The sequence below is a fragment of the Aristolochia californica genome, unplaced genomic scaffold, assembly GCF_029961685.1.
Source record: "Aristolochia californica isolate CCGP_79_NKW_82.1479 unplaced genomic scaffold, dmAriCali1.0.hap1 SCAF_7, whole genome shotgun sequence".
Taxonomy (NCBI): domain Eukaryota; kingdom Viridiplantae; phylum Streptophyta; class Magnoliopsida; order Piperales; family Aristolochiaceae; genus Aristolochia; species Aristolochia californica.
The window spans coordinates 39,705,839-39,724,647 of NW_027182268.1; the positions used below are offsets into that span (position 1 = coordinate 39,705,839).

General features: G+C 37.7%; 2 protein-coding genes across 6 annotated transcripts; one reads left to right on the forward strand and one right to left on the reverse strand.

The window, feature by feature from the left end:
* Nucleotides 1-610: 610 nt before the first annotated feature.
* Nucleotides 611-8,622, forward strand: LOC137937456 (pentatricopeptide repeat-containing protein At5g55840). Its single transcript, XM_068782516.1, has 7 exons — nt 611-686; nt 1,325-4,803; nt 4,930-4,994; nt 5,492-5,602; nt 5,721-5,837; nt 7,202-7,364; nt 7,468-8,622. The coding sequence occupies exons 1-2, from the start codon at nt 611-613 to the stop codon at nt 4,564-4,566; spliced, it is 3,318 nt and encodes a 1,105-aa protein (XP_068638617.1). The 3' UTR covers nt 4,567-4,803; nt 4,930-4,994; nt 5,492-5,602; nt 5,721-5,837; nt 7,202-7,364; nt 7,468-8,622.
* Nucleotides 8,623-9,616: 994 nt separating this feature from the next.
* Nucleotides 9,617-18,587, reverse strand: LOC137937138 (septin and tuftelin-interacting protein 1 homolog 1). Of its 5 annotated transcripts, none has more exons than XM_068782212.1 (5): nt 18,468-18,587; nt 13,552-16,215; nt 12,203-12,409; nt 11,187-11,860; nt 9,617-9,833 (listed from the first exon to the last, which is right to left on the reverse strand). In XM_068782212.1, the coding sequence occupies exon 2, from the start codon at nt 16,100-16,102 to the stop codon at nt 13,562-13,564; it is 2,541 nt and encodes an 846-aa protein (XP_068638313.1). In that variant the 5' UTR covers nt 16,103-16,215; nt 18,468-18,587; the 3' UTR covers nt 9,617-9,833; nt 11,187-11,860; nt 12,203-12,409; nt 13,552-13,561. The 5 variants fall into 5 exon arrangements, with proteins under 5 accessions (XP_068638313.1, XP_068638315.1, XP_068638312.1 ...); XM_068782214.1 differs by lacking the exon at nt 9,617-9,833 and adding an exon at nt 9,970-10,284 and having other exon boundaries at nt 11,187-11,307; XM_068782211.1 differs by lacking the exon at nt 9,617-9,833 and adding an exon at nt 9,970-10,284 and having other exon boundaries at nt 11,187-11,850.
* Between the last annotated feature and the right edge of the window lie 222 nt (nt 18,588-18,809).

Genomic DNA, 18,809 nt, shown 5'->3' on the forward strand with positions numbered 1-18,809 from the left:
TCCTCCCTTTTCCATTTCTTGTTTTTTTTTTTTTTTTTAAATTTCTAATTAAAAGGGACAAAGGGGCTGGCTGGCCGATATTAAAAATAGTCCTGCCTAGATTTAGGATTAGAAAATCTAATTTCTATAATTTTGAAGAATGTTCGTTTGATAGATTTAAACCTTTAATATACTAATTTAATTTGAATTTTATTCATGTTCATATTTCAAATTGTTTATTAATAAAAAGAATATCTTTTAACTTCGACTAGTCATATTATAGTTCTAACTGATTCTGGAGGCTAATTTTGAAATTATAGTTCGACTTCTCGTAATTGTATGTACACTGTTTCTCTAATTTATTTTATAGTTCGATTTCTACAAATTTACTCGTCGTATCCGCTTAATTAGATATTGAATTGTGTTCGAGCAGGATTCTTTACCTGTCGCGACTGCCGCCATCCTACAGATTAATATCTAAGAAAGTATAATGGAGAAGACTGCCGCTAACTCCAGGATTAAATGCCTGATTGTATGAACTGAGTGGAAGCGGCGTAGTATGCAGCGGTGTCTTTCAAAGAGTATTTCCGCGCTTCCCTGCAAAATCTCAAATTTTAGAGCCTTCAGCGTAATGGGTGGTGTGGGTATTCTTAGCAGAACGATTGCAAAGGAGAGACGCAAACAAATACCGGAAGATTCCTCCTCAGGTATGCTTAATTTCCATGTCCTTCATTTTGAATTTTGCTGGGTTATGCTTATGCTAACGTAATTTCGTCCAAGTTTTCTTGCTTTCGGTGTTTCTCTGTTTTTGTTCTCTGCAGCTTGTTGGGTCGTCTGGGATTTCCTTCCCCAGTAAAACTTAGTTATTTTTCTTGTCTTTATATGGTTTTCTTCCTGGTTTTGGCTTCTCATAAACAAAGTCGGTTTATCTCCATTATGAAAAATTCCTTGTCCGGTGCTCGGTTTCTCAGTAATCTCATCTCTTTGCTTTTCCTACTACTTCAAAATTTTATTTTTATGAGGTTTCGTTCATTATATATTGATATTTAGTTATTTTGGTTGTTTTTCATGGTCACTGTATATTCTTTTTCCTGTTTCATTAGTTGGCTCCTTTTTGTCACTTTTAGCTCTCCATGTGGTGGTCATCCTAGTTCGCCCTTGTTATCTTGCTTAGTTTATTCTATTTGTATCTGAATGTTAACTTGAATTGCGGGAGGGAAATGTGCTCCTTTTCTCACTATATTTGTATCTTCAGTCATCTTTGAAAAGAGTTTTATTGGACATGTGGAATTTTCTGTTACCTTTATACATATTAGATAATGAATGCTTCTCATCAAAACAACAGCGTTACGACTGGAGAAAAGCATCTACAAAATCCTCACAATTCACCGCTGGGAATCTCTGAATCACATGAATTATAGAGTGGCATCGCTTCGAAGAATTCATGGGAAACTTGCCTTGAAGTATCTTAACTGGATAATTTTACAGCCAGGTTTTAGTCATTTGCCACATCTTTTTGCTCTGACCTCTCATATACTCATTAGAGCTAGAATGTATGAGCCTGCTAAGTCACTTTTGGCACATCTCACCCAAATGGGTATTGGTTGTTTCTCTGTTTTTAACACTCTTATGGTAACTTATCGACATTGCAACTCAAATCCTTCAGTTTTTGACCTTTTAATTAAAGTATATCTTCATAAGGGTATGATTGAAGATGCTTTTGAAACTTTCCGATTGATGGACCTCCAAGGATTTAAGGCCTCAGTTTTTACTTGCAATGCTCTCCTTTCTGCTGTTTCAAAGAAGTGGACTGTGGGCTCTGTGTGGCTTTTATTTAAGGAAATGTTGGAGAAGAGTATTAGGCCAAATTTGGGTACGTTCAATATTGTGTTGAACTCACTTTGTGCTGAGGAGAAGCTCCAAAAGGCCCACTATTTTCTAAAGAAGATGGAGGATGCTGGTTATGCACCAAACACTGTTACATATAATACGCTTCTTTATTGGTATTTCAAGAAGGGAAGGTTCAAGACTGCCTTGAAGCTGATGGAATCTATGGCTAGCAAAGGTCTGGAGGCAGATGTTTGCACATACAATATGCTTGTTGATAAACTTTGTCGGGGAAACAACAGTGCAAGAGCTTATTTACTGTTGAGGAAAATGAGGAAGAGGAAAGTGTATCCCAACGAAGTCACCTACAATATACTTGTAAATGGGTTTTGTAAAGAAGGGAAGATTGGTGTTGCTACTAAGTTGTCAGATGAAATGCTAAACTTCAATCTTAAACCAAATTGTATCACTTACAACACTTTGATAGATGGACATTGTAGAAATGGAAATTTAAGTGAAGCTTTGAGGCTTTTTAGCAAAATGGAGACACTAGGTTTAAGACCAAACAGAATTAGTTATGGGGCCCTCTTAAATGGGTTTTGCAAGGCTGCTAAGCCCACAGTTGCTGAAAAGCTGCTCCACAAGATGAAAGAAAATAGCTTAGTTGCTGACCATGTGACATACACAATTCTGATAGATGGTTTTTGTCAGAAGGGGCAGGTCTACAAAGCTTTAGATATCCTGAGGAAAATGTCTGAAGATGGGATCCAGCCTGATGTTATTACATATTCTTCACTTATAAAAGGGTTTTGCAAGGTGGGTGAGGTCGAGCATGTGAAACAGATACTCTGTAAGATGCATCATGCTGGGCTTCTACCAAACAACATCATATACGCGACGTTAATCCACTGTTCTTGCAAGCAAAGAAACATTGAGGAGGCTTTAAGAGTTTATGCTAATATGTTCCGTGCAGGTTATTTTGCAGACTTTATCACATGTAATACCATTATTTCTGCTTTATGTAGAAGCGGGAGATTGCCTGAGGCTGAGGAGTTCATGCATCATGTGAAGAGAATTGGCCAAGTTACTAACTCTGCTGGCTATGATAGTATTATTAAGGGTTATGCAAGTAAAGGTGATCCATTGAGAGCATTTGCCACCTTTGATGAAATGATTGAAAGTGGTCATCATCCAAGTTGTTCCTCGTACGGTCATCTTTTGAAAGGTCTATGTCGGGGAGGGAATTTGGAGACTGCCCATAGATTTCTTCGCCACCTCTTTAATATTCCGTTTGCAGTTGATAGTGTGGCCTACAATATGCTATTGGTTGAAACATGCAAAAATGGCAAATTGTGGAATGCAGTTGCAATATTTAATGAAATGGTGCAAAGCAGAATATATCCTGACATTTATACTTATACTATTCTTATCAATGGTCTTTGTGCGGAAAGGAAGATTCTTACTGCAATTTTTCTTTTCCAGAAAATGGCTGGACGAGGACTACATCCAAACCTAGTCACTTACACTTGCTTGATCAATGGTCTTCTCCAGGAAGGTCAATTGACAGCTGCTTCATATTATTTTGAACAACTGAAGAAGGCCGGCCTTCATCCTGATATAGTCTTGTTCAATTTATTGATAGATGGATACTCAAGGATGGCCAAAATGGAAAATGTGGTTGATCTTTTTACCATGATGGAATGTGAAGGAGTGGACCTTAATTTGGTCACCTATAACATTCTTATCCATGGTTACTCCAAAAATAGGCTACTAATGAGATCCCTCACTCTTTATAAAACTATGATCGCAAAGGGCTTCGTGCCTGACAAACTAACTTATCATGCATTAATTCTAGGGTTTTGTGAATCGGATATGCTGGATATTGGAGTGAAATTCCTGGAGAAGATGTTGAGGAATGGTATTATTCCTGATCACCTTACTTTTATTGTGCTCATTAAAAAGTACAGTGAGAATGGTGACGTAGAAAAAGCCTTGACTTTAGTTGAGAGCATGGATCGCTTAGGGGTGTCGGCTTGTGAAGATACCTATAATACCATTGTTGGAGGACTTAATCGAAAAGAAAGATTTGAAGAATCTCATATTGCTTTGCAGAAAATGTTTGAAATGGGATTTATTCCTAAGCTTAATCATTGTATTACTCTGATTAATGGAAAATGTAGAGTTGGAGATATACGGGGAGCTTTTAAGCTAAAAGCTGAGCTGGAGGCAGTAGGTATGATGCCTTGTGATGTAGCTGATAGTGCCTTAGTTAGAGGTCTCTGTAAGTGTGGAAAGATAGAAGAGGCAATTTTGGTTTTCAATAGTGTGCTTCAAGGAGGAGGTTGCCCCACAATTTCTACTTTCACAACTCTCATGCATGCGCTTTGTAAATTAGGACAGGTTTCTGATGCTATGATGTTGAGGGATATTATGAGGAATCATGCCCTGAAGCCTGATCTCATTACTTATAATGTTCTTGTAACTGGATTGTGTGCTAATGGTCATTTTCAGAAAGCCTTCGAACTATATGATGAGATGAAGCATTTGAGTATTTTACCTAACCTTACTACTTACATGGTTCTCATTGAAGCTGTCTTCCGAGAAAGAGATTTTGTGAAGGGTGAGATTATTTTGATGGATGTGAAGCAAAGAGGTTTGTTGAGTGGTGGGAGTAATGGTAATTTGGAAGAGGAATTAAAACATGTTGTGAGAAGATTAGATTTCTTAAGACACCACAAAAAATGTGCAACACGAGATTAACATGGAAACTGGACATTTACATGGTTGGCAGAGTTTTTTAATCACTCCATCATGTGATGCAGACTCATCTCATACATGTCAGAATTCCTGTCAGTTTGTGGGCCCAACAAGGTGGAATTTTTTTCAATAACAACGAGAAGGAGAGTTCCATTGAGATAACTTCTGAAGGGGACAAGTATTCAAGAAAACTACAAAGCTGGGTCACTATGAGACGACAAAAATGGTGGATTTTTAAAGGTATGCTCATGTAGGATATATTTTTCTGTATATATGTAAAGATTAGCAGAAATGATTTTCGTATTAAACATTTCTTAATGGTTATGTTAATGTTTTCTCTCACCTAGATACTTATATCTCTTGCAGCTATGGCCTTTGTGGCATCAGAAGGGGTTAGCCGCTGAGCAAGTTACAGTTTTAAATATTTGCAGGCAAGTTATTCTGTTTTAGATTTGTTTATTTTACCTTTGATGAGTTGCCAGCAAAAGGAATTTTAGTTCTCTAGCTTTCTCATTTGGCAAGCAGATGATGATTTTTTCTGTGGTTCACAATGAAAACCGGCCTGAACAATGAGTTTTGGCTGAATTGAGAAGTCGAATTATATGGAAGGCAGTAGCAATGCCAACTTTATCTGTCTTACTTGGTTTCTTTAGTTAAGGGGCCTTTTACTTGATCATGCTGGGGCCATTATCTTGTTATTTCTATGAGCTATTTCACAGTAATGCAATCTTTGATAGTGGTAGGCTCCACTGATGAATGATCCAGTCACTGCTTAAAATGTCACTCCTTTCAGTGTTTGCCAAACTTCTCAAATCTTACTAGCACTGCTTGTGTGAGGAGTGCTCTCTCTATTTTAAAAACACAAAAGGCACACGAATACGAGAAACTAGAAGCATCTTTTGCTCAACAGTGGTAGCTACTTTTGCAGAGGCTGTTAAACTGGAGTCAAGAGGACATGACATGAAATGATGCTTTTCACTGCCATCAGTGAGAGCTACCTAATGTTTTTGCAGAAACCGAGCATGCTGTTATTGCATATGTAAGCTTGGCATTCAGAATCTCTTATATATTCTTTTTCTCTGTGATCACTTTATTAAATATTCTTCTTCATTTCTATTATTGGTCTAAACTAGGTTGTGATTGCATTCGTTTTTTAGGAGGCTTTGTGGAAGGCATATTCTGGTGATAGACTGCTAGAGCTTTTTTGCCTCGAGCTAGAGACACATGCTTCATTTGTTATCATGGAGCTTGTTTAAGCCAAGCACACTATGCAGGTATTCAAACATTATTCATTCTCTCTGTGGTTTTCAAAATATTCAAATAATTATTGGATATCTAACATTAATAACCTTGTTTTCTCAAAAGGTGGTTTTTCTATATTAAATGATTGCCCCTCAGTCTCTTATGATCAATGGGGAGTCACTTTGCAATAGCAATTTCCCCTCCAGTTGGATTACTCAAGACTGATTTGCATTATAGTTATTGGTTATGAGGACCATGTTCCATTTCTAGAGGGGCCTGTGAGTGAATTGTTTGATTAATTCTGTGAAGAATAGTCCCTTTTTTGTGTATTGACGGATAAATTCATTGGTTAAAAAGATTACAAAAATTAAAATAAAGGAAAAATACAACTGCAATTAGGATACAACGTATATTTTATTAGTGTTTGAGAGAGGCTCCTACTTCTGCAAGATGTCTGCTGTTGCATTTGCCAAGCTGCCAAGCAACCTGACAACTTGGAGTTGGGTAAAAAACATGCTGAAAATGTTGATCAAATCTCCTGGCCTCAGCCTCCCTATTGGACCTTGGGATAACATTTTTGCAAATTCCCTTCGTGTATGATTGATGAGAGGAGAAGTGGAGTATCTGTAGATAATAGTACCCTGAAGAAGAAGTTCAACTTCTGCATCAGTAGAGTCAACAATTTCCAAAGGCCCCAGGTAGGTGAATAATGTCTCTTACCGGGATCTAGGATTTGAAAAATCCTATGCTTATTACTTGAGAAGAACTTTCTTACTTTAACTAGTTATTTGGGATGGACCTGGACTTAACTTTAACTTTTCATCAGAGTAGGCATTGTAGGTGGGCCTCTACTCAAAATTGTTCATGTTTAGGCACTATAAAGAGGGCTTCCACTTGGGTGGAAGTGTTAAGAATAGTCCCACATGGATATGGACTTGAAAGATCCTGTGCTTATTACTTAGGAAGGGTTTTTTAGCTGTGGATAATCATTTTAGGATGGAAGAGTCTTACGTAACTCTCAAAGCAAGAAGTCTCACAGAGTCAGAATTAAAGTGGAGGAGACTAAGACGAGTCTCTTGGAAGGAGGTCTCACAAAAGAGTCTCAGTTGAAAGTGTTTTAGTTATATTAGTCTTTTATTTATGTTTACTTGTTTAATTGTTAGACTTTGGGTATAATCGGGACAAGGGTAGTTTAATTTTTAATTGGATTTTACTTATTTATTCTATTATAAATAGATGATCATTGTACTCAAATTACAATAAGTAAGTGAAGTATTTATCATTTTCAGAAATTCGATAGGATGAAAATCCAATTACCGTGCCTTTAGTAATTAAATATGCTGGAAACTGAGATTACTATTTTTCTTTGCATGGACCATGATGGGTGCTTTCTTAGTGCCAAGGAGAATGAATATGATCAAATCTATTTCTTGATTGAATTGAAGCCCTAAGAAGTTGTGCATTTCTGACTAGTTGAGTGAGGTGAACATGTCTTTTGGTTCTTATGGCATTAGAAGTGCAGGGGGATAACATCCAGGATTCCAAGAAGCACCATATTGGTACTTCAAGATCTTATTAACGCTCAAAATTTCTTCAAGAACTGATTTACAGAGAATTTGTTTGATTAACACTTATATTTTCTATTACCTTTCTCTCCATCAGGTTGATTTACTCACTAGGTTAAGGAGCTATTAGGTATGGAAGGCTCTTCCACTTGGCTGGATTAACCGGATTTTAATGGGGCTAGGCCTAAATATACCCGAGTCTTAAAGTGAAACGCCTGAGTTCCCTAAATTTGGTAGTTCCAGGTCCAAGGGACTGACACTGTCTCTGGCTTCAGCGGGTCGGGTCAAGCATTTAAACCACCGAAATCAGGGTTGAACCGTTTTAATTCAAGCATTTCTACTATGAAGGATTTGTTTTGGAATTTGGTTTTCATAGGGGGTAGCGTCGTCTTCGCAGGAAAAGATGTTGACAGTTAAACGTCCTATGCCCAACATAGTTGTGATGATCAGAACCGTCCATTTACAAGTGGGACATCCGCCACTGGCCCAATTGCAAGTGGTTTGAACCTTTTCACAGCTCAGAGAAAGAAATCAAGACTATGGGGAATGTCTAAAAGTACCGTGGGGCATGCGGGACAATTTGTTGGTTTGGTAATCCTACGGACTTCGAAACGGCCTATGCTGCCAGAAAGGCGTGCTGACGTGTACCTCACTCCTCTGTTCCGTTCCGTTAACCGTACTTCAATGAGCTCATTAACGGAGATTTCAGTTGCATCTGTGACTGTCTAATATAACGGCGCTGCTCACGTGGGCCATTTTAATCGAAATGCTGAGGTACGGTGTATGACCTCCTTCCGAGACTCGGGACAGTATAAATGTTTCCCCTGTTTTTTTTCCCTCTTTTCCTTTTCTGGGAGCGCTTTAAGAGGAGTAATCGTCGCCGTCTTCGTGATTTTTTTTCTCTCTATCGGAATTCATGTCGGTATGATTCGCTTCTCCTTTTCGAATCTTCCTTTGATTCACTACGAAATTTTCTGGGCGTTTCTGTTGATTCATTTGGGCCAGTTGGAATTTTTTATTCAAATTCTGATGCATTTGGTTTCGTCGTGATATTATTTGGTCTGGATTGAATTTTCTGGTCGTTGTTTTGCCTGTGTGTTGTGTGACGATTGATGGAAGGGCTTCTGGAGATTTTACTTATCTGTTTATTTGCTCTGTTTTCCTTTTTTTTTTTTTTATGCTGTATGCTGGCGTTTGCAGGGGTACGATAGTTTGTTTTTTGTGCAACCTTTGTATCTTTGGTAATATTTGTTCTGACAATTTTAATTACTTTGTGATTCGAACGAATTGAATTGATTCCTTTGCTGGTTATATAATTCATTAGAGTTGGTAAATGAGTTGCGTTGCTGTTAATTTGAAAATATTTTCTTTCTCAATTCACTAAATTCGTGCGGGAGCTTTACCTATCTTAGTTTGTCGATAATTTTAATAAGGTTGTATGTCTTCAAGAGACTTCTTTTGTTGTGTTTGTGGTCATTCGTGTTAGTTCTGTCATAGTGGACCATTCTTTCAGTGCGCCCTTGGTGACTATCTTGACTATCTTATCTGTTTAGTGTTTTGTGGTATCTTGACTATCTCCTGTCTAGTTGATAACAGACTTTGATGTGAATCTGTTTTGACATAGTTTTATCAAAGAGCCTTTAAGCAGTGGTGGAACACTTCGGGTTGGATATACCAACCATCTTTTACATCTTATTTTAAAGCTATAAAAGTAAAGTCATCTCGTTGGAGCACTAACACTGAAACCTATAACGTCATACATAGAATTACTAATGAAATATCAATATTAAAAAGTATAGACTTAAATCCAAATCTTAATATTGAATTACATATAACTTGATTTTTTTTTCTTGTTTCACATCTATCTCTTGTTCAATGCATTCATGATTGATGTTCATTTTAGATTTTTTATAATAATTATTTAACAGTAAAATAGAGATACCAAGTTAAATGGCAATGTTACAAAATAGAGAACACAAGAGCCAGATTATCTCTTGGGGTTAGCCACAGTAGAATCATTGGGGTTTGAGTTTCTCCACTCTTGTTTACTTTCTCTTCACTTTCCCTCTTTCCTTTTTCATCTCCAATGGCAAGTAAGAAATTTGGAATAGGTGAAAACGACCAATCAGTGCTCAGTGCTATATAGATTCCAATGTCTGTATCCTCTTACCTTGAAAAGGCAACAATTATTGCCCAATCATAGAAGGCATGATAGAGACAACAATATTTAGAGACTATTGACGAACTTATATGCCTGCAGTCACCATCCATTAGGGCTAAAGATAGAACTCCCTTGGGCCTCTATCAAAGGGGGCTTAGCTCTACCCTTTAGAGTTTGCGGGTCCTTGATTTACAAAATGATAAGACCAATGGAGAAAATAGATAAACTCGTGGACAATTTGACCAGACAAAGTAGGACTTTGAAGCTCTTATACCAATCTTCTTGAGAGTGAAAAGTTAAGCCTAGAACAAAAAAAAGACAAGATTAACATCTATTTCATGAACCAAACAAATGAATAGTAGACTCGAATCTCTATCAAAATAACAGAATGAATTCGGATAGAAAAAAGATGACATTGTATCAAAAAACCATCGAATACGCCAACAATACTTAATTTAGAATGACAAAATTTAGCTTCTTCTATTCTGTGTTTGGATTTGTTTCACTATCGTCCTGACCCCATTCTCCATACAAAACAGAGTGTAAATTACACAAATAGCTTGCAGCTATCTACACCTCCATCCCTGTTCTTGTTTCTCTCTCTTCTAACAGAGACCACAAATCACCATAGCTTGAGCTGCTAATCTTGGAAATCTGTCTCCATCAATTGAAATCATGTATTTATTGTAACATACCAAAAGAATTGAGAAAATATAACCTTTTGCCCACCCATTAGATTGAGTTATTCTTTCCCTGGAAAAAAAAAACACATATTTGTTCAAGCAGGGGAATTTGAAATCCCAAAAGTGCAAACCAAAAGGCCGTACAAGAAATTCTGTTTGTTATTACGAATTACAGTACAACAGTCATTAGTTTTTTTTACTAATTATTAGCAACTATTTTTTAACTCCTATTATTTGCTGGATTCCCCCCTACAAGCTTTTTTTTCTGTTAATAAAATGCGCTCATCATTAAAAACTAATTCTATTTTGAATAGACATGCCCAAAAATGATTGAGGTCTTCATCAATGCACATTTTTTATGTTCATAGAATGTTTTTGGCCTTTTAATTTGCACTCTCCGCTCTATGTCCTGTACATACTGAGTCCTCTATTTTAATCAGGCAAACCTTTTTACTTCTTTTTGGGATGATGAAGTTTTCTTAGGACAAAAAAGGAATGATATAGATAATAGACAACTAAACAGAAAGCCCCAATTTTATGCCATGGCAAATAAAGTGATCATTTAAAAGAGAAAAAAAGGAAGAAGAGAGAAAAGAGAAATAGGCACGATACAACTTAGTAATTAAAAATGTGTTCTAATCCTTGCTTGCCTATTGCAATAAGTTCTATTCGTTTTTGATAAATGATGGTGATTTTTAAAAGATTCACATGCAATTAGTTGAACCCAAGGAAATACAAGTAACTAATGGTAGATGTATCATGTTTAGACATGTTTAGAGCCACACTTTATATAACCTCTTTCCCAAATATGTCAAACTTGTTCAGCAAGATAATAAATGGAGTTTTCTGCAAGAGCAACATAAAGCATGTTTTCTGTAAGAAGAACTAAAATTTTAAATTTAGAGCTGGAGCCTACTGCTCAGTACCTTCTAAAATGCAAAATGTAGCTTCAGAAGTGTCAGAGTACAAAACCTGAAAGCAACTGACGAGACTACCCACCAGAGTTTTTCCTTTTATTGCCTTTTTTTTTTGTCTCCATATGGCTTGAATTGTCACCCTCATAGAGCACATGATCACACCTGGATCACAAGACCTGGCTCAAGAATTTCTTGTTACAACGAGTCATGTATACAATGCAGCTGTCAGTAGGTTTGTCCAAAACCAAAAGTCAATAGTGTAGGAAGAGCCTTTTTGTTTTCTCACTTTCAGTTGCACATAGTAACAGTCTCAAGTTCTAGAAACATACTGACAAGTGATTGTATCAAAGCATAGGTAGGAAATCACCATGCATGTATCAAACTCTCCATAAAATCAAAGAAACTGGACTTTGATCACATTGAACAACTTATATGTGTGTTTAGCCGTGATACTTGCACACAACAGCTAATCCCAAACACTCAACCAGATAGCAAACATGTATCATATGCTTCAGCACTAACAAAATGGTATTCTTGGTTATAATGCATCTAGATGGTTGGACCACTTCACTCCAATAGAAATGCATTTGACACACGGGCAGCGCTCAGGAAATGGATAGTGGAGGCAACTACAGCTATAAAAGGAGGGTCGTCTCAGGTACCACTTCATCATATATCAAAGTGAGTCATGCATCTCCAAAATGTCTCGAGCATGACATCTGAACAGACCTTCACGGGAAATAAAACTTGGAGATCAGATCTGACCTTGGATATTGAAATATTTAGAGTCATGAAGGAAAAGGAAACAGATCTATTTGAGATTAAAATTAAAAAAAGGACAGTTATCTCTGCAGAATGGAAAGTAGCAGAGCATCATTCAAAAAAAATTCAATGAAAAATAGACAATCACAAAGACAGAAAAATTGTACCAAAAATGTAAAATTACAAAGAATAAAACTGAATATATGAAAAAGGAAAAGCCAAAACCATTGAAAAGCTCCTGTGCTAGAAAATTACATAAATAAAAGACAGAAGACAAATAATAGAAGAACAGAAAAGCTAATCCGGTACCTTTGGAGCAGTTAGATCGAGTTGTTACTGTGAAAGCATGAAAGGAGAGATACCATCCATGTTTCAGAGTAAATATCTTTCTTGCTTTTGGTTGTTTGTGAAGAGGAAATAATAGATAGGACCCATAGCTAAACATCCTTTGAAGGAAGTTAGCTAACATGCTCTTGATTAATAAAAGGGGATTATCTTTGGTAGTTAAAACCCAACCTGGAAAGAAAAATGAAGGGGGAAATCAGTACTTGAACAGTAACACTAGGCGCCCGTCAACAACAAGCTCGATAGATGGCTGAGACTCTGGACATGAAACAACAAGTGAAGGGATAATGACACTCTTAAAATCATCTATTCTTCACCATCCCTTTCATAATACCTATAAAAAAAACTTGTAGGTACCCATATAACCAATTACATGATATTCAAAGTGTCCAAACTCGTATATCCCAGCTTTTAGGTTATCAAGTTTTTAACATGAATGGAAAACATATCCATATGCCATATCTTTGGGTCAAGTATTGGATTCTTCCACAAATTTAATTATTCATTTACTGAATGGATTAGTGCTCATAACTATAATGGTCATCGAGAAAACCATATTAATTCTAATGCTCATAAATTCAATGGTCATAGATGAAGTCATATTCCAGTGCTCATACAATGCATCCACCATTTTTCTTCAAAATTATTAAAGGGTGTTACCAACTGTATTACGAAATGATGACATAAGTAAATATAAGCTTACTCCTAACTGAAAGACAGAATTTAAGAGCACACCAACAAGATGAATCTACTATATTCTTTCATATCCAGCCGTCAAACACTTAAATGCCAGTACAGACTACTCCCTTGATTCCGTCCAACATTGGTTGAGGCAAACTACAATTTTGAGCAAGCATTTAAATATGGAAGCTAACACTACGCCAACAAACAAAGCAGGATAATGTTGGTCACAAATATATTCTTTTAGATGCATACACAACAACAACTATGCATGCTCCCATAGCGACAATATGTACGCAGGATTGCAGATCCCAGTTTCATCTATTTGAATGCACCTAAGCAGCAGTCTACTTATTTTCATTCTTCAATATTAAAAAAATGCAAACTTCATTTATTTTGCTAAATACAAACTGAAAGTGATAAGAGTAACTGCTCTATGAGGTGATGACTAAGATTTAAATATAACACACAACATTTTTCAGTATAAAAATATAAAGATGGGATATCCTTCATTTTTCCATCATCAAAAACACCCTTCAAGACTGTTCTAGGCACACCAATTTCTTAATATTAGGAAAGAAAATAAAACATAAACAGATGGATGAGGGAGAAAAAAAATTAGATGTACATACCTTATAAGGCTCAGAGATGACCCAAACCCGAGCTTCGTTGCATATCCATCAACCATTCAAGCGTTACACCACGCAGACCTTCTTTGGTAACAGCAAAAATCTGTTGTTTAAAATTATCAATACAAACTTTGACGCTTCCAAAGTTATAAACTTGAAGCCCATCATAGAAACTACCGGGTTTAGGCCGAAATTCCAACCCATGGGTCTCAGCAAAAGCTGCAATTGTTTCCTTCAAGCTCATCTCGGTGGCAGCCACACCACCAGCCCCATCAACATGGACACCACTAGTTCGTGGTGCATAACCTGCAGCTTGGGCCTGATTTGCCTCAAACTGCCTTTGTTCAGTCACCCTAAGATAGTTAACATTCTCTCTAGCCCCTGGCTGTACCACCTCCATTCCTTCCACCGCTTGATTCATCATCTCAAGTCCTACATTGAGCAAGGATCGGATACGCTCATTTGCCAGCAGCTCTGAAGGAAAAAGTCCCTTCCATCCCAAAAACCATTGTGTGACTTCCTCATAGTTTGGATTTGAGCACAACCAATGATACAAAACCTGATGCCACTTACTGAAAAAACCAGTTTCCAACATTGTCACCATGTGCTGGATCGGAATTGCAGATGCCCAAGACATAACCCAATAAAACTGATCAAGCTTCTGATTAGCAGGGTTTACTTGAAATTCCTGTAAAACATGCATAAGCTTTGGGACTATGTACCGAACAATAAGTTGTTCCCAACTAGCTGGATCAAATACAGTCCTCCACGGAGAAAGAATAGCAAAGGCAGATGAATCACTTGCATGCCACACATGAAGGACATTACCCAATTTCACACGAATGGTAAGGTAAAGAACCTCTAAGTTTTGTCCCAGCAATGGAAGCCATGGGTGCACCCACACGTGAATTGGAACTGTCTCGGTACGTGGATCCCATGCCTCCACAGCCTCTGACAACTTTGGCATAACCACCATCTGTAAAATGCTCTGAAGAACAGGAGGAGGTAGCAACTTATCCCAGAGCTCTAAATACCGAAGCATTGGCTCTGGGTCTCGTGCTTTCCATGTATGAGTACCTGAAATCCTCACAGCAGGAAATATAACCTCCATAACTAGTTGAGTGTAAGGTGGAGATACATTAACATCAGAGTAGTCATAGGGGTCATCCCCTTGTAACAAATCCTTCCATGAATTCATTAATTCCAATCCATGAGAAGGATTTTTAAGTGGGTCCCACCCTTGAAACACCCTGATTAATAGAGGGAATGCAAAAGCGCAAGCAATGCAAGACAAGTTATAGTGCTTGTAATCACTTCCATAAGCTCTCTGCAAGTCTTTGAAAGTTTTCGCAAGAGAATCCAGTGTCAATGTCCCGGATATACTGTCTTCTTTCAACCTATCCAGCATCCCCATAATACGCTCCATGCTACTTAACTGTCTCCTCTGCTCAATTTCCTTTTCTTCAAGTTTCTCCTTCTCTAACTGCAAACTCGCTACATTCTCCCTCTCGAGTCTCAGCTTCCTATTAAATGTTTGAACATCATGTTCTGCCAAATCTACGATCAATTTTACATTATGTTGCAATTCTGGCATGGGTACCTGATTCTCCTTCGCCTCCTCTTCTGCGTTTAAGTTCTCAAGATTTGTCAGGACTCTAACCTGTGGACCTCGCATGTCATACACCTTCTCAATTAGGCTAACACTCTCTTCCTCTTTCTTTGCCAACAACTCTTCAATATTGATGTCCTTCTTTTTTCCTCGACTCTGCTTCAGCCAAAGCTTCTCTTTGGACCTACCTACCAATTGTGCTGGTTTTTTTTCTTCTGGTTCTTCCACAACAGGCAACTTATTTTCTTTGAAGTCATTAAAACCCATACCCATGTTCTTAGGCCGTAATTTAGCTTCTATAGGGGCCACAATACCTTGCTCATTCTTTCCTAACCCACCACCCTTGTAACCCATTCTTTCAAGTAATTTCAAGCCAATACCCTTTGTATGCCTTTCAAACTCCCCAACTTCTCCCAACTTTGGATCCCTTTTCCCAAGCACTTTTTTATCAGTTCTCAATTTTTCTTTTTCTTTTTCTTTCTCACGGCGCTGGGCTCCCTCCTTAATTCGTCGGCCAAAAGCTGTAGGGAGAAAGTCTCCGTCATCTTCATTGCTATTATTATCCTCACCTGCTTCCCTCTGGACTGATGAATCCTTCCCAAATCCCAATCCTTGACCAGACACCCCGAAACCTAAACCCCCCAGTCCCGGCTTCTCCTGGCTTTCCTTCTCCTCCAAGGCATTATTTTTATCGATTTCTTGGTTGGGCATCACAGTGCCCGTTGAAACAAAATTCACAGGCTTCGTGAAGTCAGCCTTCTTACGCTTCCTTGATGAGTCTTCTGCATCCGAATCGGAGTTAGCAAAAACACCATAAAGGACATCCTCCTTTGTCTGACTACGCTTCCCCTTCCGTTTCCGGTAGTAAAATTCTCCTCCAATCCACTGACCATCTTCAAAATCATTTTCCAAACCAAATTTCTCCATGTGCTGATACTCATCCATTATGCCCCTCTATTAGATAACCTTCAACTCTGCACAAGCTCTTTTTCCTTTCTAAAAGCACAGGGATTGTACCTGAAATAGTTCTGAATGGCTGTAAATCTCGTATATCCAACCTGTAAGAAGAAAAACCCATAGGTTGTTAACAACAGAAAGTCAGAATGGTAAAAAAGTAGAGCACCACAATAGTTTGTACACTCTACTTTCCATGTAGGAATGGACAATTCTGTGTCACTCCTGTCTTTTAATTGAAATCCCATGCCACGTTCCTTAATTTAGGCTTTAGTAACGTGAGTCACTTCTTTAGGTGAAGTGAATCCCATTCCCACTATCCCCACACATTAAAATTTTAGTCAATTCTGATATCAAATTAATTCTCCAGGGTATTTTTTCATGTACACTCACAGGGCTATAACTCAGGATGGTAACAGCATAGTTTGAGAGCAGGTTCCAAAAATTGAACCCACCACATGGAACCACAGCACAAGAACTTCCCTGCCTACCCTATTCAGAGTTCACTTTAAAGAGAGAAGGAAAAAAACAGTTGAAGCACAGGAGTTTTACTTGTTGTCAGAAAAGAAAAGTCAGTGCAGGCAACAGAAAGTACGATACATCATTGAATTTTGTAGCTGTAAGGCTATGAAATGTCAAAATTAGAGAAAACATAGATAAATTGTGTAATGAGACCAAAAAACTTCGGAAAGAAGCTCAGAGAAATAGAGAAACAACAGAATCCATTTTTTTCTCCCCTTGTTATCCTTTTTCTTTTCAAAGCAAAAATAATTTGCTAAAACGATGTAAATAGATAATAAACAGAATCCATAGCACTAGGGTGTATGGACGGCTTCATGGAAGTATATCCACCCTTCAGTTCACAGTTGTCAGACCCAAAAACTTGGACTTAGAGAGCAGCAACCATTGCAGATTTTTTTTTTATTGCAGCATCAGCAATTTGCAGCCTCTGAAATGCCTTCTGGCAAAGTTTACTCGATCCATAAGCCATTGATTGGGTGTAAATCAACTCAACACCACTAGACTCCAAATGGATTTAACCCTTGATCATACAAGTTGGCTTCTTTTTAAGGAGAAGGGATGGAACCATAGTACATAACACTAAGTGTTTACAATCTATCTCAAAATAAGAACATAGAGAAAGAAGATATAATTACAAAAAAAAAAAAGGCAAGTGCACAAAACTGTATCCGAAAGTGAAAGCAAATTAAATGCTGAACTCTTGTCTCTTACAGTGCTTTTCTGATAAAGAAAACTAGAAGCAAGGGAGTAGTTCACCGTTCTTCAAAAAAATAAATGCTAGAGCAAAATACTTGACAGAATAAAACAATCAATATTTTAAAAAAGAGTTTCCGGGGTACATTCTGGCTTTTTTTTATAGAGAAGGAACTACAGCTGTGACGAAGCAATCAAAGAATATCCTATGGTGAATTGTGGTTAGATTTTGGTAGGGTTTGTCTTGGAGGAGGGGAAGCGTGAGGAAGGATTTTCATTGTGGATTTTACAGGCTTAGAATTCCATGACATGCAACCAGAAAACCATAGAAAACCGATGTCATGGGAATTTTTCATATGTAATAAGTTCAATACTTCCATGCAATGTTATCAAACCTGACCCAGTGAGGTAACCAGGACAGGTCCAACCCACTTCAACCAGGTTCAACCAGGGATGGCATCATAAGTAAAATTTTAATTATTATATAAAATCCTAAAAATAAAAAAAACATCTTTAAATAAAAAGAAATGAAACATGACATCATCACCTAAATCCTCCTTCCATTCAAAATATAAAGTCGATAAAAAAATAACCAAAGTAACAGCAAGTGGATTTTTGTAGCTCATCCTCACCTAAGTCCCCTCCGATGAGAGAAGCATATAATTTCCATGCCTCTATATGTATTAGCATTACTTTGACAGAATGCTTGTTCTACATACATAAATGGCTGTTTCATTTTAAACATCTATATGCGTTGTGTGCGATAATATCTACAACTGTGGGTAGATCTCTTTGAGAAAAGAAATCTAAGCTGAATAGATCAGTACATGGGATCGGTCTGCAGTGTTCGGCCATGTTAATTCTCATGGAAGATCATAGTGGCTTTCTTCTGTCTTTCTATATGAAAAGTGGAAGACCAGTTCAGAAGCCAAATGACTATGAAAAAAGAGGTAAAATGTGCCGAAGCCAAGGTTCCCGCATCTAGTGAACGGTCTCGCAGGTAAAACCACTTACCGAAGACAAATGACTATGAAAAAGAGGTAAAATGTGCCGACTATGAAATATCACTGTGAAAGCTGCAATAAAGAACTATGAAAAATCGGCCATTTAAAAAAAAAAAAGGGGGGGCAAAATCACTTACCAGAGGAATTGTCGAGCAGCACGACGCCGAGCAGCCGGAGCCGGAATCTCCACCAATTTCTTCTTCGGCGGCTAGGGGTTTTCAACTTTGTCCAGCACAGAGCGGAAAAGATAACCAGGAAGGGGGACAAAAACTTTGGTCTCACTCCCATTACGTCGCCCTTTAATCCCAGGTCTTGCTGATCCACCGGGTCACACGGTTTAGCGGTTTAATTGCTAAACCCGGGCATACAGTCCCCCCGGGTTTAGGTTTATACAACTAAAACTAGACGTAGCACCAAGACAAACCGGTAATGTAAACTGTTTATTTGACCTAGGTTTGAGTTCAAACTTGAAATAAGAC